General features: G+C 37.3%; 1 protein-coding gene across 1 annotated transcript in view; it reads left to right on the top strand.

Moving 5' to 3' along the window:
- Positions 1-1,257: 1,257 nt before the first annotated feature.
- PTPN6 (protein tyrosine phosphatase non-receptor type 6) overlaps positions 1,258-24,733 on the top strand; it is a 37,471-nt gene continuing 13,995 nt past the window's right edge. Inside the window, exons 1-8 of the mRNA XM_058171380.1 lie at positions 1,258-1,410; positions 2,219-2,275; positions 5,129-5,554; positions 6,429-6,554; positions 7,949-8,143; positions 19,302-19,512; positions 22,684-22,800; positions 24,540-24,653. Of these exons, the coding sequence (XP_058027363.1) occupies positions 5,550-5,554; positions 6,429-6,554; positions 7,949-8,143; positions 19,302-19,512; positions 22,684-22,800; positions 24,540-24,653 (768 nt within the window). The 5' untranslated portion in view covers positions 1,258-1,410; positions 2,219-2,275; positions 5,129-5,549. The remainder of the gene's footprint in view (positions 1,411-2,218; positions 2,276-5,128; positions 5,555-6,428; positions 6,555-7,948; positions 8,144-19,301; positions 19,513-22,683; positions 22,801-24,539; positions 24,654-24,733) is intronic.

Raw genomic sequence — 24,733 nt, 5'->3', positions numbered from 1 at the left:
GAGGCTTCTGTGGGGCAAGGCTGAGGGAGAGTAGGAGAGAGGAGAGGCAATCGTAACTACTCATTAATTTTCAAGCTGTAGGTGTCGATTTATCAAGCCCGATCACATAGTTTTGTAGCGGAGCACAGGTATTCAGCTAGTTCTATGATATAAACATGCTCATTGAACAAAAATTTTATTTACATAGGAAATTGAGAACTCTGTTATGAGCCAAAAGGTTAGTAATACATTATCTAGGATGGTGCCTTTGGAACTCTTTTTTGTTTTAATGAAATAGTTGAATCTCCTGAAGTAGCCCAAACTTGTGAACCCATAAAACTTCATGAGGTTGGGGGGCATTAAGTTTGGGATATCCACTCACCATAAGAAATTGCACTGTGTTGTCTGTCACCTTAAAAAGTTCTGAGCAATGCTACAGATAATCCCTAATTATTAATCCATAATTCCAATTACTGTATATTCCTATCAATAAATTGAGAAATTTTGGTTCAAATATGCACTCCCAAATTGGGTTTGGTTTATCCATGGATGAGTTTATCCCTGAGTATCTACAGAATATCATTTTTGTCTGCACTAGGCGGCTCACATTGCTAGAGGGCTCTATTGAGCTTTTTCCAACATACCTCTAAATCAAAAACTAAGAGAACAGACTTTGCTGACCGTATTTAGGATAGCATTATGTGCTCGGTCCTGTGAAATGGTGAGGAATAACAGTAAAAATTCAGTTCAAAGTATTTTAAAAAGTATTCTGTATGCTTTTCGTAGAACAAGGGTTGTTTCTCTAGCCTTAGAGTACAGAAGAAGATGGATTCATAACTGCTCAGAAGACTGTGCACAAAATTATAATTAAGTAGAAAACAAACAGAATGCCATCCTGCCTATAGTTTAAGAAGGCAATACAGCCTTGGACACGTTCCTATATGCCAAGAGACAAAAAATAGTTTAATGGAAAGAAACTTACTTCCTATTGTAAGTAAGTTGGTGAGCCAAAGTTAGTAGATGAGTTTATAAACACATGAGTACATCTACAATGAAGTGAAAACAGTGAAAGTCTTCCGAGTTTAAAAAGTGTCAAAGCTGCTGTTTTGAGGAGAAAAGCCACAGTTCTTCAGGCAACTGGCTCAGGGATGAACTGAGTTTTTTTCCCGGCTTTCCAGATCTACCCAGGGAGGGCCTCCCAGTAAGTCAATGGGGTGGAGACAGCAAATGGCCCCTCCCTTAGTTACCTGCTGCTTGTCTCAGGTTCAGCCTCTTCCTTTCCCTGTAACCTCCTGGGTGTTTATTAACTCCAGCTCAGGAAGACATTTAGCAAGGGAAAGAATGAAGTCTTTTGTATTGGGAGCAGCTTTTTGAATTCCACTTCCTTCCACCACACCTTTTCACTAAGGCAGAGGCTTCTCGCTCCGCCAGGTAACTTTCAGGTCTCATCCTCTTCTGCTTCAGTGTAATAAGAATGCAGTGGTGAAGGTTTGTTCAACATGGGCTTCTGTTTTTAATCATGTCTGTAATTAGCAAGAAGTAAGGATGTACACCGTTCTTTCTTCAACTGGTGTTGACATGCCAATGGACAAATGTAGGTGTTCATTTTCCCCTTAATAGCTAGTGGCATTGCAATATAGTAGGCCAGCTGTTGTAGTTAATACTAATATAAATAATATGGACTACCTTCCTGGGGGTAAGCCCACTGAATGCATGAAGGCTTAATTTTGCATCAGCATAATCAAAGAATGATGGGGCTGGCAATGTGATCAGAACAATTTCAGGATATAAAGCTGATTTTTACCAGTAGTTTCATTCCTTATTAAAAAGGACTGCATTATAAAAGGAACTATTAGGAAATAGTTAATTAGTAATATTAAAAAGTCAATCAAAACAATGGTGATAAAGGTGAAGATTAGGTGTAAATAAAATGGGCTTATTGTATCTTGATGTTTTAGAAGGATAGGGAAATGTTATGATGTATTTAAATGTAGAAACCATCATAACAATGCTGTTTAGTAGTCGAGTCAAGATATCAAAGACTAAGATGTGTGTCACTTAATTTTATAGCATTTTCAGTACTGTGTTCATTTCTAAGGCAACCAAATCAATTGATTATAATACTGCTAACTTTTAAAAGCACCAAGATAAATAATAAATAGAGTTATAGAATGATTGGCATATTCGTCTATGGATCCTTCCATCTGCTGTCTGTTCTCTCTGTTTTCCTTCCTTCCAGAAAATCCACTGCTACCTTGTCTTACCAGACTTCCTTAGGCAAGACCCCATCGTGTAGGTATGTCTTACCCAGCAGTCACTGTTCTTTTGGCCCTAGGCAAGCTGAAGAGCAGACTTTTCCACAGGAGAGAGAATGTGTGATGTAGAAATTTTGAAGAACTGCATCTTGAAGGTCAGATGGGCTTAGTCAGAGTTGCTTTCAGATAGTTTTCCCTACCTAATAGCTGAAAATGCAGAGCAGCATCTCTTAGTACCTGCCAAGAGAACCTGCTTGATTCTTTACATCAAAACATTAGTTTATCTGAAGACACTGTTGAACAAAGCACCAATCTCCAGCAGTGTTTTTAGTTCAAAAAATTATCTGAAAGCTAAAGGCCCTCATAACCTTCCTAGAAAACCAGGCCTAGTGCTGTGGGCTCTCTGCTTTTGCCAGGTGAATGTTCACTTGTTGATAGTGAGCTGAGCATCCTCAGAGAGTGTAATGTGGTAACCAGTTTATCGGAAGCCATCTTCTCTGAGTGGTCCTTTTTGTCAGTGCACTTAGAAGTCTTAGGCCCCAAACACTGGAAAATCCTGTCTTTAGTTCAATGACATTAGGTAGAAAAGCTAGGAAAGACTTTGTAATTACGTTGGAGCTTTCCACTACTGCCAGAGCCAGCTGTAATAATAATCATATGCAGTGCCATGCAGCCTCATAAGTCCTTTCCATTCTTGTTTTATCTTTACCATCGAGTGTTAAATTTCAGCTGGAGAAAGCCAAATGTAAGAGTAAATGAGTAAATGAACTAAACTCTTTCCCCCCCTCTTTCCCTCTCCAAATTTCCCCATCAAGTGCCACTCTGCAAAAGAGCAATGCAGGGCTAAGGCAGGGAACGTACAGCTCCTCCCTAGGTTTCCTGCAATAGTTTGACCTGGTCTGATCCAAATATTTTGTTTTGGTAAAAAAAAAAAGTGCTGATTCACAAGCACTTGTTGCAGTATTTTAAAGTTCTGCTAGAATCCATGGTTGAGAGCATTGCATTCCCCACTTTTCCGAGAGCAAAGCAAGAAGTCCTGGGAATGCCACTGGGAGATGAACTGGGGGAGGGGGGGATTAGATAATCAACAAGCTTTGCTATGTATTTAGTCTGCAGTTGCATGACTGATTATTATTTTCATTTGTATAAATGTGTGGAGGGGATCTACAGCACATAGGGTGGGGACAGGAAACCAAACCTCCCACTCTTTGATTTTTTTTTAAATTTATATCTACAGCCATTAATGGAATCTTTAAAGAAAACATTTCTAGGTCAATTTGAAAAACAAATGACTGGGCTAAGAATTTAAGCTTCCTTCACCTGTATGTGATCATCATGATCTGGACCAGACTCACACAAGCTGCCATTAGCAGAAGAGCAGCTGCACACTATGGAGTTATTATATCTTGCAGTTAGCCATCAGAATTTGCGCTGCTTTATTATCACTGCCAAAAATATCTGCTAGTGGAGTTAAATATTATCTCTGTTAGGATCAAAGTTTAGAGTACAATCCCCAGGCTTTGATGTTCAACAAAAATATTTTTAAGTCTTCTGATGAAAACAATAATAGTAAAAAAAAGATTAACCATTTTAACATGTCATCTTATTCTAGCAACATTATTTCCTCCTTTTTTAAAAACTGACCATGTTGAAGAGTCTATGTAACCAGAAAGCAGGCAAATTACGTGAAAGTGGTTGGCATAACCAAAACACATGTATGCGCACCTTAAAATGAAATTTTAATATTTGCAAATCCTATACTTCTTACGGTATACTGTGGACAGTTTTTTTTTATAAGAGCCTGCTTTCCCCTCTTTTTCTATGTATGACTTTTATTCTACAGTTTCAAGTGGAGATCATTATTTAGTATTTAATTAGGTTGTGCAATCAAGACCTTCCCTAAAGATATATTAAAATTGCTGGATATTTGGCCCAAAGTCTTATTTTAGACAGCTCCCTTCTAGGCAAGGAGGTTAAAAAAACAAATTTATTTTTTCTCTTTTAATTATGTTTCACTTTTACAGAAAAACATTTCTTCTTTGTGAAGAAATAAGCAATTAAAACTGTCTTCTGTCGTGAAACAAGGCCTGTTGAAGGAGCTGTGAGCATTCAAGTACCCAAATGGAAAGAAGGAGATGGTCCAACAAAAGGACATTTTATATTAACATCAAGGGAAAAACACCTTTGCTGGACTTAAATTGGACCAGATCTAGTAGACAGTTTCTTGGCTGTGGGAAAAGGTGTTACTGTTGCACGATATAGCTATAGGCTGCATCTTTGTGATCAGGTAATGTGCTTGGAACACATTATCTGACTCTGTGATCTCTTCTCATAATCCCAAAAGCTTTAACCAAAAACTATCTACTATTGACCTCACCCCATTCTTAAAAGGACTAGTAAGGGGCGTGCATAAGAGCACAAACATGCCTACCGTTCCTGTCCTATTGTTTTTTCTTATATATATATATATATGCTTATACTTCCTTATATTTCCTCATATATATGTTTATATACTATATAATCATTTTGTGTGGTGCTTGTGTATATTGTTGTGACAAAAATAAATAAATAAAATAATAAAATAAAATAAAATAAATTCCACCTCATTCGGTTGAATGAGGAAAAATAATGCAGCCTGGTAAAGAGGTTTCCCATGGAAGCAAGAAGCAAACAGTAATATTAAGAAAATAGAACCTGAACTATTCAAAGCTTTCTTTCTCTGTTGCAGGCCTGAATTCCCCAAAGTCTTTTATATTTATTGATTACCTACTCTTGGGATATAATTGCCTTTAATTATGTTGCATTTAGTACTGGTGTGGATTCTCCTGTAGTGATACTTAAATGAACTGTCACGCACTCATTTATTGTGAATTCTTTCTCCTTCTCCCCAAAAGGAAGAAAGACAGAAATAGTTGTGAGCAGGGAAGATATAGGACAGAAGGAGAAAAAGGACCCAAAAGCAGAAGCAGAAGTGCACACATTGCAACTTGCAGTGAAGAACAACGATGTTAAATATGCTTCCTGTTCCTGTATTAGTGCTCAGCAACTTGGAACTGTCTGTTTGCCTCAGTTCTTTCTGCCCATACCTTCCAACACGGACTGATCATGGAGCAGTCTATGAATATGTGATGGGCAGCAGAAGCGCATGAGGTAGATGGATAGAGTCAAAAAAGGAGAATTCACATCGGGAAAGTCTGGTTGAGACATCAAACTCATTTGCTTTTATTTTCATCTTAAAAGAAACTTCTTCAGTTAATTTTTCAATTGTTTTCTTAAACTGGACTTTTGATTCTGTCACTGGTCACCTGGGAAATAATGAGGTAAGGAAAAATTTAGGATTGACTATTACAGGCTAATGTTTTCTTTCTAAGCAGATCTTGAAACTTTTCCTTGAACTGGGAGGGACAATGTTCTGTGGGAGCATGTGTGAGATACCAGTATAGGAGACAGTTGCTGAAACAGATCATTATGTTGTCTCTGGCTGTATGGGTTTGGGAGTAGAGGCTTCGTCTTCAAGCATCACTGCCTAACTAGCAACTGCTGCTGAATCTTCAGGATCTAGCAGAAATGTAGCAAGTAGAGTTCCTTCTATTACTTGTTATTAGCGGAGGAACAGCTTCACTAGCTACATATGTGTTTCCCTTCTGCCCAGTTAGAAAGTTGATGACCCTGTCTCTCTCCATAGAGATGGCTTGATTACTTGGCTCAATATTTTGTGGCTGTTTTTATTGTTTTCATGTCTTTTAAATAGTTGAAATTGTTTTAGAATTTTAGAATTATAAGCAGCCCAGAGTCACTTGGTTGAGTTGGGCAGCTATAGAAATTGAATGAATAAATAAATGAATAAACAAACAAATAAGGCTTAATGGCCAAACATTGAATGTGTGAACTGACTGCATCTGAAAGTTCTGTGTTCTGGATGAACTGAAGGGTCAGTCTACTTTGGTTGATCAGCGCTGGTTGATTCTCATTTATTTGTTGTTAATGCTAAATTATGAACATTCTAGTGGGAGACAGTGGTGTTGGGGCAGGGGAGAGAGGGAAAGAAAACCAACGTCTACTTTCTGAATTGTGTTAGAGAGTGGAGGCATCTGTCTTATGAGTTCTGTGTAGGATCACACCTACACAGTATACCCTATATCCCTCCACTTATGATGTCCTTCTTTTTCACTTTACTCTTTTCCTTTCACCAAGCAGGTGGTTTCATCGTGACCTGAGTGGCATAGATGCTGAGGCCTTACTCAAAGCACGAGGAATTCATGGCAGTTTTCTGGCCCGGCCCAGCAAGAAGAACAAGGGGGACTTTTCCCTTTCGGTCAGGTAATTGCCCCCCTCCCTCTTCCAATCCTTTGATAATATTCTGTGGTTCTCCTTTAAAACACATTACCTTCCATCTGTTCAATCTTTATTCTCTAGAAGTATACCATGTCGGCATATACAGAAATATTTTCCCCTCTGTAATAAATGGAGGCCATATCATAATAGGGTGGTTCCCATGGTTAATTGTTAAAACATATATCGTTCCTAAAGTCTATGGGAGACATGATACATTTAAATGAATAATAATAAATAATATCTAGAAAATCCCAAGACACATTTGAATTGAAGGCCAGAGTGGAAAAAGAAAAGGAGGAATAGAAAGACTGCAAGTGAAGATGGCTGTTGTGAAACTTATAACTTTCCACAAACTTGAAGATGAATTCTTTCTCTGGGGTTTTTCCCAAAGCCTTTTGTCTTTTTGGGGGGTGGGTGGAGTTGGAAGAGAGACTTGGTGGTAAGTTCAGAGACTGAGTCTCCCTACAACTTTTCTTGAAATAAATCTGCTGATGGCATAATACTGACTTTTCTGGGAACAGACCTCCAAACAAAACAAGCGACTCCCTCGGCTAGTGGCACAGTGCTCTTTTAAAAGAATGTCCATGGTTTGGGGAAGTCATCAGACATTGGAACAGAAAGACTGGGTTCAAGCCTTCCCACAGGGACTTCCTTCCACAGCTTCTGACTCCCATGTTAATTTTCAACTGGCCTCCATTTAAGTAAAGCAACTTTATTTCTTCTTTTCTTTCAAATTGGAATTTTCACTAACTTGTGTATTAAACTTATACAATAAACCTTCCTCTGAATAATAAGTCCTGCTTACACATTTTGAAGTAAGTAACAGTATCAGTGCCACTTCTAATGCTGTTACATCTGCTTGTCTTAACATAGAAAGCATGAAAAATCAGGTGAAATGACAACTGGAGAAATGGCACAGGGAGCCAAATGTACAACCTTTTGAGCTAGCTTTCTGCAAAATTCAGTCTTATTTATTTATTTATTTGAGAGACAAATATGGCCACCCTTCTTATGTGTCACAATTCCGGCGGCTTACAAAAACAGAAGTAAAAACCAAAGAAAGTCAATACCCTCCCCCCACAAATAAAAACAACCTCAAATCCCAATATCCTAAACTCCATGATACAAATACAATCACTGGCTCCAGCTTCATTCTAATCCTAATTCTCCAGTTTGAATAAAAGTCTTATATTCAATTCATATGTTGTTGGGTGGGTGATAAGCCCTGGTGAGAGCAAGCACCAAGTAATCCATCCAATTCCTTGAGATCCCTTATTTCAGTCTAGAATTCCTACCAGGAGAAATAGTGAAGATAATTTTTCCTTCACTCTTCCCTTCCTGATCAACTGATGAGAAGCTTCTGCCTCTCTCTCTTTTAGGGTTGGTGATGAGGTAACTCACATCCGTATCCAGAATACTGGAGATTATTATGATCTCTATGGAGGAGAGAAATTTGCTACTTTATCAGAATTGGTGGAATATTATACACAGCAGCAGGGATCCCTGCAGGATAAAGATGGAACCATCATTGACTTGAGGTATCCACTCAACTGCTCTGATCCCACAACAGAAAGGTATGAGGAAAGCACACCTGCTTCTACCTATAGCTGCATACCTATCTTGACTTTCCTTTCCACATTGAGCCTCAGTTGAGGGGTGCTCACATTTTATATTTATGTCTTTTATCATTTATACATATGTATCTCTGCTGTGGATCTATCTACTTTATATGTATTGTACATTATGTGTAATTAGTGATTATTTGCATGCAATATTTGAATAGTCATCTGGGACAGGGGTGGGTTCTACTTACCTTTACTACTGGTTTGTAACGGGCCCGTGCACGCACATGCGCAGAAGCTTCCTGATGACATCCGGGTCGGTGGGCAGAGCTTCCTGTCAGTTTTACTACCGGTTCTTGTGAACCTGTCTGAACTGGGGGCAACCCACCACTGATCTGGGAGGGATGGTGTAATGAATGCTGCCGTGTGTGGGGACTGGAACTGATGATCTCTTAGGTTCCTTCCATGATCCCTTAGATCCTATAGGGTTTTCTGGGTGATAGTCTAAATGCTTTTCACCCTACAAAGACATTCATTTATTTGGAGCATATGAAAGAATGTTATGCAATACTCCAAAATTTCTATGGCGAGCAAGCCCTTATTGGTCTAAAATACCTTTACTCTCTATATTTGTACTTAAAGAGAACACAAAGCAGGTAAGAATATAATTAAAAAGAGTGTTAAAAATTCCGCTGACATTTAAGATCATGAAAAGAACCAATATCTACATCTCAGCTTGAATGTAGATTATTACTTCTTGGGGAGGTCATTCTCAGACAAAATGTTAAATAAAGCCAAACATTGTGTATGTGTGTGCGCACACATGTATGCAACTATGCATCCCCTATTCTACTCATGCAGTTGCCTTTTAGTTGAAAAGCAATGGACTCCAGGAAGAGAGAGCAGATGTTTACAAGGCCATATCAAGTTGTACTGTCTTGATACTCCTGAGAAGAAAGAGCTATCATTCATTGCATAGTTTGAAATATAGAAATATTCAGTTTTTGGATTGAAAGATTTTAAGCCTAAGCTAAGTGAATTTTGCATGAACGGGTCACTTAAATATTGCTCATAAAATAATTGCTGCTTCTCTATGCAGAAATAACCCCGGTGCATATTCAGTAGGGAATGCATAGCACTGAACTGTCTGGAAAAGTTGCTATGTCTGCATAAGCCATTATGCATATAAATAGTGCAGATTCTTTTTTAAAAAAAATTAAACATACCTGCAAAAAACAGCTTCAGGAAGTGAAATTCAAAATGAAAATTAAAAATATAAAAATAATAAAGGAGAAATGCTAATGAGAATTTTAAAGGTACTGGAAATGGTTAATTTATTAAAAGAAAAGAAAAAGGAAGAAATTAGTATAAACTAATAGGGCAATTGTAAGGAAATTCTCAAAATCAAAAGAAAGGAAACATGGAGTCTCAAAAAGTAATTAGCCCCATGTGGGCAATAAGGGCCTCTTTGTTGCCATACAGTTGTGGGATGCTGAGCCAAAGGGTTGGCTAAAATTTTCTCTGATACTGTCATCTTTGGCTGCAGCTATTTTTCTTCATTTTCCATATAACTCTAGTCTCCCTCATTATTAATGACTCTGGATCTCTCGTGGAAGCTTCTGAAATCGGAAAAGGTCTGTGTCCCAGTTATCCAGCAACAGATTATGCTTTATATGCTTAAATAATAGATATGTATATCCATCAGGGCATACCACTGTGTGTTCATTCCAGTCACACCTACAAATGAATTGCGCCATTGCTTAAGTAGAAAACCTCTTCAGGCCCTCTTACAAACAGGATAGTTTTATTCATGTAGGGAAGAGTCCTGGTTCAGTATGCTTTCCCTGGTCCTCCTTGTGGCCTTCTGTGGGGCAGGACTTCTCTCAGTGCCTGCTTTTTGTCCATGTCAAGAGGACCTGGGAAAATCAAGATATTCACTCAAGTGGAAAGACTCTACAGAGCCTGAGTATTTCTGAATGGAGGTACAGTGTAGTTCCTTTTCATAACACCTAAAAAAAGCTAACCATTGTTTAGAAGTATATAAATAAATGTGTTCTAATCGGGGTCTCCAACCTTGGCAACTTTAAGACTTGTGGACTTCAACTCCCAGAATTCCTCAACCAACTTTGCTTTGCTGAGGAATTCTGAAGTCCACAAGTTTTAAAATTGCCAAGGTTGGAGACCCTTGTCCTATATAATGTATGCTTACATGTCCTTTGTTCTTTTAGTATAGGATCTAATGAATGATTAACTTTCCTCTCAGCATTGTTCCCCTTTTACTTTTCAAGCTTTCTTAAACTGAGAGATTCCCTAAGACAGTAGGTTATAGAGCACATACTACATGTTGTCATGTGATGAAGTTTCAATATTGGTATGACTTATATTTAGAAACCAGGTTTATTTTGTTTCACTGATTTGTTATTTTTGGCACATTGTTAAGATGCAACGATTGTGGTGTCGATAAGAAGCAGGTATCAAGGAAATCGTTTGTCTGGGGTCAAACTTATTTTTGCAGGTTTATTTCATGTTTCTTCTTTTGTCGCATGCTTGTAAGCCTTATGATGGCATAAACCTTTGTGGAAATGTGTTTGTCATTATGATGCCCTGTGACTCTTTGTTTTCTTACTGCCACCCATCTGGAAATTGTATTAAAATGGGTAGCTTTTGTTCATGTTGGTCGTGGACAGTTCCAGCCCTGTGATTCTATGTTCTATGGTATGTTCATGAGACAGAGCTGGGTTTGTCCTGTTCCAGAACAAACTGCTGTTCCCTTGAAAAGAATCAGTCTATTTATCCTCTCTAGGTCTCTGCGTGCAGACCTGCTCACATCCAAAGGCAGCAGTTGGCCAGGGAGCTTGCTGCTTCCTCCCTTGCGGTTGGAAAGTTCTGTCGTCCAGGCTCTTACGAAAACTCAGCCTCCCTCCCCACCAACCACCCAAGATTTTCCATCACGTGGCTTCCCCTCCGCTTGGTCCACTGAGCTTAACTGTTTCCTCTCTGAAAGGAGGGAAAGAGGCTCACTTAGCAAATGATAGCTTTGTTCATTTCCTACCCAGCAGTTCTATATTTTGGAACATCTTTTGGAATGGAGGTAGTTGTCAAAATATAGCCTTTCATCTTCCTTCCTCATTGCTGGTTGAGGTTGCTGGGACATGTAGTTTAGCCTCTTCTGCAGGACCACAGATTCCTTCCGTCTATTTTAAAGAAAATATTCTAAAACAAAAGCAGCATGATCTCTAAAATTCACTAATCAATAATAAAAACTTTAGTGATTGCATTTATTGCATTATTCTTTTCAATGAAATTTATTTCATTTGACCCTAATCAGGCATACATGAACTACAGACCAGTGAGTTGAATGTGTAGCTTGATGAGTGCATTAAATGACCATTTATTCAACTCTGGTTAGGCTACCAAGCTTATTAATAAAGGATTGATCTAATCTGTCAATCTGTTAATATTATGATTTTTGTATAATACCATAATCCGACAGCCAGTTTGGTTTAGTGGGTTAAGGCATCAGGCTAGAAAGCAGGAGACCATGAGTTCTAGTCCTGCTTTAGCCATGAAAACCAGCTGGGTAATTATCCAGTCATTCTCTCTCAATCCACCCCACCCCCAATAAGGTTTTTGGGGGGGAAATAGGAGGAGGAATGTATGTTGGATATGTTCACCAACCTGAGTTATTTGTAAAATAATAAAGGCAGAATACAAACAAACAGAGAACAAATACATAAGTAGGCAAGGTATGAGGAACTATTCTCTTAATACTATCCAGTGTTTATTATTCATTATAAGATATATATAATATATAAAAATATATTATATTCTTCTTTATATTAGGGTCTCTACACTCCATCTCCTAACTGTAGAAGTTAAAAATCTAAAAAATGTGATAATCACTGATTTGCTCTACTGTTTCTTTGGAAAGTTAATTAAAATAATGGATGTAAACTCAAAATGTTAATTGTAAATCTCCATCCACAACAATTACTTTTTCCTCAGAAAGTGGCAAACATTACAATGTGAATCTAGTTTGTCATATTCCAGTAGTTAAAACTAGTGAACGTAATCTCTCTGAGAACTTCGCCCAATTTCATGACTCCTGCCTTTTTCCTTGGCTCTGATTGTTTTGCTTCCTGTTCTGATCCAGCCCAAGGACTTTGTATTTAGAAATCAAAACTGGTTTCATCATTGTATAAGAATCATGCCAAAATAAAATAGAAGCCATTAAGATGCTGTAGCCTACATAAATGCTGTTACTCATATCGTATTGCAACTTAGTGATATCAGCTGAAAATATTTAAAACTACTAACAAAAATAATTCAAAGCAGCATTTAAAAATAAACCTGTTCTTTAAAACCAATATTAAATGTAATATAAGCAGCAGCTAAAACCCGAGTCCAGAAAGGTTGGACTTGGAATCAATTAGAAAATGAACTAATTAAAACTAAGTGAAACTGTGACGTTAAGAACCAGAAGAAGTCTTTTGCAGCAAAAGTGAGTGGTTATCAAGAAGATTCATTTTGAATGGATATCAGACTAGCTTGAATAGAAGCTTTCCAGCTTTTTATACAGAATAGGTAGAGTTCTTCATTCAGGCTGCTTAGTACCTTTGACAATATCCATAAGCAAACTGGTAATCAGTGTGTCATGAATAAGAGCAGTTATAAAGTCCTGATCTTTTAGAGCCTGTAAAATCGTAACTGCCGTATTGTGGGCTGACTGAAGCATCTTGAGCCTGTCTAGGTCAACATGCTGCAGAAATGACCATAGTTGGGGTAACAGTTTAAGAACAGCATTCAACTGTGTCTTTAGCTATAGATTTCAACATTTCCTATAGTGTCTTTGAAAAGAGTGCAAGATAATAACAATATAATTTAAGATGGGGAGCAGTTTCTTTAGAACAATCTAGAAAGTATATTGAAATCTGTTTTTCATTCCCTATTGTAATAATACATCACAACTAAAAGACCATTAAAAGCAAATATTTTATTAGCATATTTGATATCTAATTAATCAAGATGTGTGTTGGCAGTTGACAAATTACTTTGTAAAATGCATTGTGCAATTTAAAAATTAACGCTTTAAGACTTACGCAAACTGAGAATAAGACACACAATATGTGAAATATGTCTTATCTGATATGTCATATAAAATAGCACCTCTCTAGTACAACTAGTGCAATTGCTGAAGTAAAAATATGCTCCATGTATAAGATAAAAGAAAGGGATCTTAATATAGGGAATTGGTAGCAATTAGACAAAAGAGACTGCCCCATTACTCTTGTAAGTTCCACAATTTCAGGGTCTGAGATGATCCCTGGAAACAGTTTCAATATTGATTGAAGACGGTCCATTCGGGAGACAGACATTTTTGTGCAATTTTTGTTTTGCCTCCTTCCAAGTTTTAACATTTTGTTTTGGAAAAAATACAATAAAAGCTACATTTAATAGCTTTATCAGATTGTGATATCATTTATGTAATTGGAAAAGTGCATGCATTATTGTGCTAAATAATAATGACTTACTATTATTTAAAATCTGGAAGAAAAATAAGCACTAATAGTAGATTCAGAAAAATGTTGTTGAGAAAACCCCATTTCAAGATTTTAGCTCATCTCCTAGAAGGATATTTCAAGAAAACAAAGTAAAATTAAACAAAGTATTTGTTTTCTTGCAAAGTATTTTTCCAGATGAAGAAATTTTAGGTGGAATTCTGTAATCAGGGGAATGACTGCCTTCAGGTTTTAGGTGGCACCAAGTGACTTTATTTTATTAAGAAATAAAATGAATAACATGAGAGAGAGAGAGAGAGAGAGAGAGAGAGAGAGAGCAGCTGAAGGCTCAACAAAATTCAGCATTGACCTGACAAACATAGGTCTCACATAGCAGCTATGAGCTTTGATCCGGGAAATTCAACTTTTATTTTGGCCATGAATGCACAGTTGAGAGCCTTGGGCTAGTTATGGCTGTGAAGTACTAGTTCAGTTGCAGTTGGGATCACAGCAGGATGTCTCATGCATAAACTTTCCTCCTTCTCACTGCCACACTACCCCAGATGTTGTGGTCCTGACTGAATTTGAGATGTGCCCACTTAGCTGAGATTCATTTGATGCTTCTTACTTTCTACATCTGTTGCAGTATATTCTTCCCTGCCCTGTGGCTTTAATTCAGTTTATACTGCCATTGAGGTTTTTTTTTTCTGTTTAGCATTTTAGATTATGTTTTATCTGTATTGAATTAATTTTCATATTATGAACTCTCCACTTTTAATGATGGATGCTAGGTCTGTGAATTAAGACAGGATTGTACAGGGTTCTTGTATGCTGGGTCACATATTTTTTTAGATTAGCATCAAATTTTAATTGGCTAAATCAACACAGCAGGTTTGTTCAAAAGCAACAGTTCACTCTGTGTGTGTGTGTGTGTGTGTGTGTGTGTGTGTGTGTGTGTGTGTGTGTTACAGAAAGAAATCACTCAGGCAACCTGTAAATCAGAAAGTAACTAAATGTGGGTGAATATGTTAACACACTGTACTGCAGTACTTTTTCTTTAAATGTGGCCAAAAGTCTATTTAAACCAGTTGAGATTGCTTTGAGGATAAGTAAACGAATTAAGAATATTATTTTTCTAATATGGTGACAGAAGTCACTTCTCTGTTTCATGAACACCTGTACTTCTGGCTGATTCAATTTTTTTTTGCAGCTCTATGTAGCAGTTGGTGTATCTTAAAAAAATTGAACAGTGGACAATATAAAGTTTAAAGCTGTAGCAAAGAATACAATTATTTCATTTATTTATAAAACAAAAAAGAAAAGTAAAATAATAGGCAAAAGTAAATATGAAAGCTTAGATTGCTCTGTCAATGGTCTTCTATATGAAAGACAACTGAACCAAATCTTAGCTTGCATTGATACATATTAGAGCATATCCAATCCGAGATACATTTTCTGTTTCTGGCCTACCAGACATATATCAATGAGCAGTAGTAATAAATTATTTTGCAGGATGGACAACTGAAGGATGTATAACTTCCTCTTTCCATTTCTTTTAATGTACATGGACACATTTATTCTCTTCCAATACTAAAATATTTTCCTTCCACTAACATGGTGGGCAGGCATTTAATCTTCCTCCAATGCCTACTGTGAATGATGTTTATCAGTTGGTAGAGGTAAAAGTTCTCTTGTTAACTCCACATTTAAGTGGGAGAAGAATAAAGTTCATGTCTGTTTGATGGTCAATATTCAATACTCAGCACCCAAATTTAACCCTAGCTTTCTTCAATTCTAAGACTGTCCAAAGTTGCATGGTTTCATTGACAGATTTTCTAAATGCCAAGAGAGTGAGCCCAAATGGCACATTACAATGCCACATATCATCTTTCATTTCGTTTTTCAGGATGAGAGAACATGGCTATTTATATTAAATTTCTGAATGAGCAGGAAAAAGACTATTTTAGGCTTTTGTACAGAATTGCAAAGTTGTATGATTTCATTGACAGATTTTCTGAATGCCAAGAAAGTGAGCCCAAACGGCACATTACAATACTAGGGAGCAACATAGGAGAAATCCTTCTTTCATGTGCCAGATAAATATACCTAGGAGAGGAATCTTCAAATTAGCTTCTCTTGCACATCTGAACAGCTCAACTAGTTCATAACAGGAGAAATGGCCCTTTCGATAGTATCTTAATCATGTCAGCCTTTAAAAATTAGTACTTTAAATTAAACAGCTGGCCACCAGGGTAGATTTTCCAGAATAAGCATCCTGTCATCTCTGTATTTTGCACTGATGAGCAGTTTATCTATCATATATGACACCACTTTCACCCTGATCTTATTTAAGCAATGCCTTAAAAATCAGGCTTTTGCCCCAAGGCTCATGCCATAGGGGCAAAAGGACCCCTTGAGATTTATAGCAATAGCACTTAGTGCTTTACAGCATTATCTGAGCTGTTTTTACAATGTCAGCATATTACCCCCAACAATCTGGGTCCTCATTTTACCGACCTCGGAAAGATGGAAGGCTGAGTCAACCTTGAGCTGATCAGGATCGAAATTCAGATTGTGGGCAGAGTTAGCCTATAATACTGCATCTAACCCACTGCACCATCAGGGCTCTTGCATAAAACTGATTTATGCAATTTCCCCAGATATATGCTTCCTGTATTGTTTGTATTGCAATTTTTAAAATAACTTTCTATTGTAAACCACCTAGAGATGTAATAGAATCGAGTGATGTATTAATGTAATAAATTAATAAGTGGTACACATAGTCCTTGACTTATGACCGATTGCTTAATGACCATTCAAAGTTATGACAGACACTCCAAAAGATACTTATGGTGTGGTTCTGAACTTCTGACAGCCATCTTCCCCCCCTTACCCCCTAGTAACATGACTGCATTTCAGGCATTCAGCAACTGGGCTACATTTATGGCCATTTGCAATGTCCCAAGGCCTGATGATCATGATTTACAACATTTTTGCTGAAAATACATTGTTTGCTTTTGGTTTTCAGCAAAAATGCCCCATAGTAAACAGTGGTCTGCTTAACAACCACCGCGTTTGCTTAATAACTGCCACAAAAAAGAGTCTTAAAATCAGATCAGTGGCCAGGCTCCATTACAGTCGTAAGTCAAGGACTATCATAATTTGCGTAAGTACAGTAATACAAGAAAAAAGTCCGCTCCATAGGAGGATTTTTCCTCATCTTTTTGCCCATCAATGATGCTATATCTTAATCTGATTTTGGGTTTGTAACCTTCCGATTCACTCTGAGGCAACTGATTCAAATCTATAGATTTGCAGTAAGAAAGCCAAGAAAGTCAAAAAGTGTTTAAAAAAGCAATGCCTTTGTGGAAGTGGAATTACAATAGATAAATAACGATCTTCTAATTTCATTTCAAAACAGTGTTCAAATTTTGAAGTTCAGAAAATTTACTCTTTTGATGTCGTCTAATTACTAACCATAGATACAAAATCCTCACACTCTTTATTTTTCCTACATATAATTCTTTAATAAGGAATAATTATTTTGCTATAGATTTTTGAAGGAATATAGGGCTAACATATATAAACATACATGCAATAAAAATATAGTATATTCAGGCGTGAGACATTAAGGTTCACTGAGAGGAATTTTGATTTTTTCCCTTCATTTCAAAGGGTCAACGTCATCTGAAAAAGTTCTATTATTAATCATGGAGTGCAACAGAATGACAAAATTCACATTTGTTTTCTTTTTCATGCCAAGCTGGTGTGTAATACATTGGGGCTCATTAAATAAATTTCTAAGCATTTTAATTTCAGAGAAAGATCCAACATTTTCATTTTGCAGATACACTTCATGCTCAGGGAATGTTTATGTAATTTACAGTCAGGTATGCATTGACACTAAATGAACTTAGGGGAAATATAAAAAGGGTTGTAAATTTTAGGATTTGGCCTGACAAACTGAAGCTTCTGGTAACTGACCAAATGGAAATCTAATGTCATAGATGAAGTAACAAAACTCTGTTTGTAGCACGTCTGTATTGGCAGAAGAACACAACAAGGTGAAATTGGGGTTTTCTCCTCACACTCCTTACATAGCTATTGTGTCATGACAGCTAAATTTATAACTGAAAGGAGATTGACATCCATGCCATTATAAGTTTCACCTGTGATATTTCCAGAGACCCAGGAAAGGAAGACACGGATGGCATTTGACTTGGGAATGGAATACCCCACCTTCTCCCCTCCCCACCCAAAAAAATGTTCCTGGGGTTATTTCACTGTGCAAAGTCTTGCCTGTTCACCTGGCAAGGTTTTGTATGAACACGTTTTTTGGTTACTTTTGCATGGACCTGGTAAACATGGTTTTGGGAATGCTGGCATCCAAAGTGAGGGAAGAGATTTATCTCACACTGTTGTGCTAAGAGCCAGTGAGATCTTACACAGGAAATTGCTAGAACGTTGCTTCCTATATGCTGACTAAATGTTTAAAAAGTTGTACCTTAGTACCTTATGCTACTGCCTTTAAAATAATTTTCATTATTACAACTGAAAGTTTAACTTTTATTTTTAAAAATTAAGATTTAATTCTGTTAAGGTTTTTGATTGATTTTTGTAGCCCATCTGGATAGTTCTAGGCTGAGATCCAGGTTTCTGAAAAACACTGAGATACTGAGGTAGAATACAGGTAGTCCTCAATTTACAACCATAGTACTGAAAAAAAGCAGCTCATGGCCAGTTTTCACACTTACATCTGTTGCAGCATCCCCACATGATCAAAATTCAGGCTCTTGGCAAGTGGCATGTATTTATGACAGATACATAGTCCCAGGATCATGTGATCACCATTTGTAACCTTCCCAGCCAGCTTCTGACAAGCAAAGTCAATAGGGGGAAGCCAGATTCACTTAATGACCACATGGTTTACTTAGCAACTACGGTGATTTGCTACTATGGCAAAAATGTTTGTTAAAATGGGGTAAAACTCACTTAACAACTGCTTTGCTTACTAATAGAAATTTTGGGTTCAATTATGGTCGCAAGTCAAGGACTAGCTATACTGCTGTACAAAATGGTGGCAAATTCCAGTAGAGAGCTTTTTCCTCACTGTTAAACTGAGCTGATTTTCCTGCCATTACCTAAATTACCCCCAAATTAACTTTGGGGTAAATCACATTGTTTTATTTTCTCCACGTAGTTTATGATGTCCTTAACACTTGCTGCCTTGATTCCTTTTCCCGTAATAAAAGTTTTTTTCTGCTTTTTTCACAGACAGGCTGTTTTTCATTTTTTTAATTTCCTGAGATTTGAGTAAAAAATGTTAGGATGAATTTACTGAATGCTAAATTGTAAAGCAGATAATAACATACATAGAACAAAAACAAAATTGGCCCTTATTAATATTTTAAAATTTATGCATGCAAGTTTATTCTGTCAGGGGGGAAAATAATCAGTACAAATAAGAATTATGGCTAGATTTGTTTCACTGTTTACATAAAGCAAAAACAAAACTTAATACCTTTTTGTTGATTCATATAGCTTTCTTAATAATTGTTTTTCCTCTCTGTCCCTTCTTGGCAATGATCCAAATTTTCCATTACATTCCAATCACTTTTATTTTGTAGCAACTCTACAAATTGGTTATTTATTTCACCTCTCTTCTTCCTCAGGTGGTACCATGGACATCTTTCTGGTCCAGCAGCTGAGACTTTACTCCAAGCCAAGACTGCACCATGGACCTTCTTAGTGCGTGAGAGTCTTAGCAAGCCTGGTGATTTTGTGCTGTCTGTCCTGACTGACCAGCCAAAACCTAGGACTGATGTTACTGGAGCCCACAGCCAAGAACGACTCAAAGTTACCCATATCAAGATTATGTGTGAGGTGAGAAGGTGGGAGAGAAGGTAAAGGAGGAGATAGAGAAGACTTTACTACCTGTAAGATGGTATACAAATCGTTTTCATTTTCTTACGTGGTTCCAGATGACAATCCAATTGGGAATTTCATGACTCTTAACAGTTTATCAGTTGATCTGTAATATTTCACATTTGTATCCATACGCTCAGTATCTTTACCAATGAAAGGTTAGTTGCACTTCAAACAAAAAGGGAATCAAGTTCCTAAAAGAACCTTGTTTGGCCATAGTAGATGACAAAGGTAGTTGTAGTCAGGTTTCTTGAGATTCAGGAGCTGGATCCTCAGAGGTAAGAGTGGCCTCATGTGCACCAAGATGTGGACCTGGTGAAGTAGAAAAGGGATGTAACATTACTTTAGTCAAGGGAGAGACCAATCTCTGATAGATCAAGAGAAGAGCTTGACTGTGCCTCTGGGTTTCATCTGTGCTCAAATGGAAGCCATTGACTCTGTGGTACACAGTCAGCCTCACAGCCTAAGCACAAAATGGCTTCTTTTTTTGATACTGCCCCCAGCAAACTTTCTACTTATTCAACTGGAGATCCTGAGAAGGAGGTTAAAAGTCTAAAACGTCTGGTGAAACCTGGAGATTTCACTTCTCTAGAAATACTTCATTACTGTCAGGCTCAAAACCAAGAATGACATTCTTCCAAGCTAAGATTGTTATTATTTAACACTTACAAATGTAATCTCGCCAGACTGAAGATTCTGTTATCTCAATCTACTATATACTCTGTGAACTATTAGGGAGGGTCTGCCCTTAAGAGTACTTCAAATACAATGTTTAGTGTCCCAGAAGAGACAACTATTAAACAGAAAGTAACTATTCATTAATTATACTTAATCTCTACTTAGAGAATTTAGAAGCCTAGTTTCTTACCTCCAGGTAGAGAGGCACATTGATTTATCAGCCAAAGCTGATAAAAAGTGCTCATTGTTAATTGATTTTGTGGGGTTGTCCAATATCATTTGCTTATTCAAATTTCCCCAGACTGCCATTAAGTAGGAATGCAATGAAATCCAAAATAGGCATTTTCCCCCTGATTCTAAAATGTAGCTCCTAGAATCATTAACACCTCAGTCCTGTCTATGTCAAATTCCATTGTAATCTGGAGACATAATCCCCCAAAATCACAGAAAAGGAATGGATAATTAAGTAATAAAATAACAGAGTCTTGGACATCTAATCCAACCACCTGCTCAAGCATTCCGAATAAATGGCTGTCCAATCTCTTCTTAAGATGGAACTTCCATAACTTCTGGAAGCAAGTCCCTCCACTAATTAATTGTTCTGTCAGGAATTTCCCCATAGTTTTAGGTTGGTTCTCTCCTTGATTAGTTTCCATCCATTGCTTCTTATCCTGCCTTCAGGTACTTTGAAAAATAGATTGACCTCTCTTCTTTGTGGCAGCTCCTTAGATATATTAATAATGACAACTAGCTCCAGATTTGCAAAGAATCGTTCTTAGTGGTTTCATATAGATGTTAAGTAACACAGGAGACAAGAAAGAACCCTGAAATCTTTCATTATTATTTTTCCATAGTGTCTGGAGAAAAAGGGATAAGCAATTCTTGCAATCCTCTAGGTCTCTGAATCATACTACTGTATCAGTTTAAAATTCTGAAGTAACTCAAAAAATGAATCTTTTGAATAATATCAAGCCTTTATTAGGAACATACAAGAGCATTTTTTCCTAGAAAAGAAAACATTGATGTGTATTTGGTTTAGGTTGGATTAAGTCTTGGGAGATATTGGATAAACAAAGGAACAATACGAATGAAAATTAGGTCCAAAGGAAGAATAGCTTGGAAAGAAACTGGCTCTTTGCCTTGAGGACACACAAAATAAAAGCAACCCTCACCTAGTATTTAATTCTAATAGCCATTGCTCATAAGATAGAAATCAGGGTTCGATTATATACTGGGCCCTGGAAGATTTCTCCTCACAGCCTGGACTGGGCTTAGAATTCCTTCTTTTCCTTCTCAGCAGCCAACTGCTGCTCCTGAGGAGATTCAAAGAATGAAAGCTTCCTGAAGTCTTTTCCCTTTTTTGTTATTGTTGTTAGTCATGAAGTCGTGTCTGACCCATCAGGACCATGGACAACTGTTCCTCCAGGCCTTCCTGTCCTCTACCATCCCCCAGAGTCCATTTAAGCTCATGCCAACTGCTTCAGTGACTCCATCCAGCCACCTCGTTTCTCTGTTGTCCCCTTCTTCTTTTGCCCTCAATCTTTCCACAGCATTAGGTTCTTCTCCAGTGAGTGCTTCCTCCTCATTTAGTGGCCAAAGTATTTTGAGTTTCATCTTCAGGCAGTAATCCATGAAGGGGTTTCCTTTTTATTTAGCCTCAAAGGGAGAGAGGTTGTCACTTTGATCAGGGACTGCTCTTCATTAGTCTACATTAGGCTTTACTTAGTAGCAGGGATGGGAGAAGCAGGGACTTTACCACTTGTGCCCCTGTGGTTTCATCTAACAGGGATATTTAAGAGCTTGCTGTGCTAGAGGTGCCCATCAAGAAAACATTAAAAATCACGCAAAAGAAGAACAAACAAGAGAGGAGTCAGAAACTTCAAGAGCTATTAAAAACATTGAAAAGGACTCTGTGAAGAGTCAATTTGTAGGAGCAAAGACCTCATCCTCAAAATGGAAATGTTAAAGTAGCTGTGCCTTGTAGAAGGCATACATGATTGTTCAGAGGTTGTCCCAGACATGCTCTGTATGGAATTTAGGAGATTATCAATAATGTATCCACAGCTACCTTTGCCTGAATGGATGCCCTTTGAAGCTGCTGCACCAAGCCTTTGGTTTCCTTTTGGAATGCTTTGCAGAAACCCCTCCCCAATACAATAAAACAAAACATAATCTTAAGAAGAGACCAACATTTTAATTATCCACTATTTTGTCTAAAAATACATTTGCATAAAGAGATGATCACATGATTGATTCAAAACCAGAGATAAAATGTGAATAAAATGTTTAATTGTTTTAATAAAAGTGGTTGTGATCATTAGCTTTCCACAGGATTGAAAAGATAATAGATCGTTAAAAAAATATAGGAGCATGTGTATACATAGGCACTAAGGCACCTACCTACATAAGGGACTGGAATAATAATGCTTTTTGTTTTCTCATTTTTTCTAGAAAGGGCAGTACACAATTGGGGGTACAGCAAGATTCGTCAGTTTGACTGACTTAGTGGAACATTTTAAGAAGACAGGAATTGAGGAGGCATCTGGATATTATGTGTATTTGAGACAGGTAGATAAGCTATTACTTATCAAACTTATCTCTGAATTGTTCAAAAGATAAATTGTCTAATGCAGTTTATAGAAAATGGTATAGATATGTAAATTCATACATTATTATGTGGGTGTATCTGTAATGTATTACGTGTGCGTTGCGTACTGTATTATGTGTGTGTCAGGGGTGAAATGCTCCCGGTTCAGACTGGATCGCCCGATCCAGTAGCGATGGCAGCGGGTGGTTCAGAGAACTGGTAGCAAAAATCCCTGCCCCCCATGCCCAGCTGAGCTGTGCGAACATCAGAGGGTTTTTTTTTTTAACTTTTGAAAGCATTTTTTCTTCGCCCAAAAATGCTTTTAAAAGTAAAAAAAAAGCCTCTGATGATCATGTGGCTCAGCAGGGATCGTCAGAGGAGCCTTCTAAAAGCATTTTTTTGGCCGAAGAGGTTGTTAAAAAATGCTTTTAAAAGACTCCTCTGACGATCCCAGCTGAGTTGCCTGATCATCAAAGGTTTTTTTCTTTTAAAGGCAAAAAAACTCCTGCTTTTAAAAGAAAAGAAAAGCCTCTGATGATCAGGCAACTCAGCTGGGATCGTCAGAGGAGCCTTTTAAAAGGATTGTTTTACAACCTCTTCGGCCAAAGAGGTTGTAGAAAAAATGCTTTTAAAAGTTTTTTTTTTAAAAAGTTGGCTACGCCCACCCAATCACATTACCCCCACCACCACCAAGCCACGCCCACAGAACCGGTAGTAACAAATTTTACATTTCACCACTGGTGTGCGTACTGTATTATGTGTGTGTACCTGTAAATGTAATATTATTAGTATCAATAATATTCTCAAATTAAAGATAATCTATTCATGATAATCACAAAGCCAATTGTGCTAATAAGGTGTGCATATACAAGGTAAATTAATGAATTCCAAACCACCATTGAAATTTAGCATCAGATACATCCATAAATCTTAACTTCATGTCCTTGATACTTTTCATTCATCAACTGCTTTTCTCAGACTCTAGTTTTGCTTTAATAATTAGTCTTAACATCCTGTACTAAGAAACAAGTTAGATTTGCACAAAAATAAGATGACTATGTGATTTGTTTGATTTTGGTTTTGCAAGTTCTACACAGTCATTGTGGCTTATAGTTTAGTAAGATTTATGAGCCTAGTCATAGTAACTTATTCAATAAAACATGACAAAGATTATACTTAGAGTGACATGTAAGGTGTAAACCTAGAATTTTCCCCAAGTATTTTGTTGTCAAATTTGAAACAAAATTCATATGGTATGTCCAACTATAAAATGTCCATTTTTCCAAAGTCAGATTTGGAAAAGTGATTGATCCCTGGAACTCTTTTTACCTGCCTCTGATATCTAATGGTCTTTGCAATCTTGGTCTGTCTGCACATTTATCACATTTGCAAACGAAGTTAAGGAGTGGATGAAAATATGGATCATACTTAGTTTCTAAGAAAGTTACAAACTACCTGCAGGTTTCAGAGATATTCTTGGAAATGTAACTCATTGCAGAAGCTGATCCTTTGCCTATAACCTGCTAGTTTCTTAGTATTTATTTGTTTTAGAAATTTAAGAAAAGATAAACAAGATTAGGTTGGAGTAGGCATCTGACCAGTGACTAGTGAAATTGATAAAGGAAATATCCATGGGCACCTTGGTTGCTCTTACTCTCTGTCTCAACATTCCGTTTTTCCTTCTCTTTCTTCATTTCATCCCCCCATTCCTCTGTCCAAGCCTTTCAATGCCACTCGAGTGAATGCAGCTGACATTGAAAACAGAGTGGAAATGCTCAAAAAGAGAAGTCAAGCAGAAGAGGCAAACAAAGGTGGTTTCTGGGAGGAATTTGATGTGAGTAGTGTTTTCTGCAGTGAACTATTCTTCATGTTTTAGCCTCAGAATTCAATGCTGCAATCCAAAGATTCATACAT

This window comes from Ahaetulla prasina, chromosome 2, assembly GCF_028640845.1.
Source record: "Ahaetulla prasina isolate Xishuangbanna chromosome 2, ASM2864084v1, whole genome shotgun sequence".
NCBI classification, from domain to species: Eukaryota; Metazoa; Chordata; class Lepidosauria; order Squamata; family Colubridae; genus Ahaetulla; species Ahaetulla prasina.
Note: the sequence above shows the minus strand (reverse complement) of the source record. Positions and strands in the feature narration are given on the sequence as shown.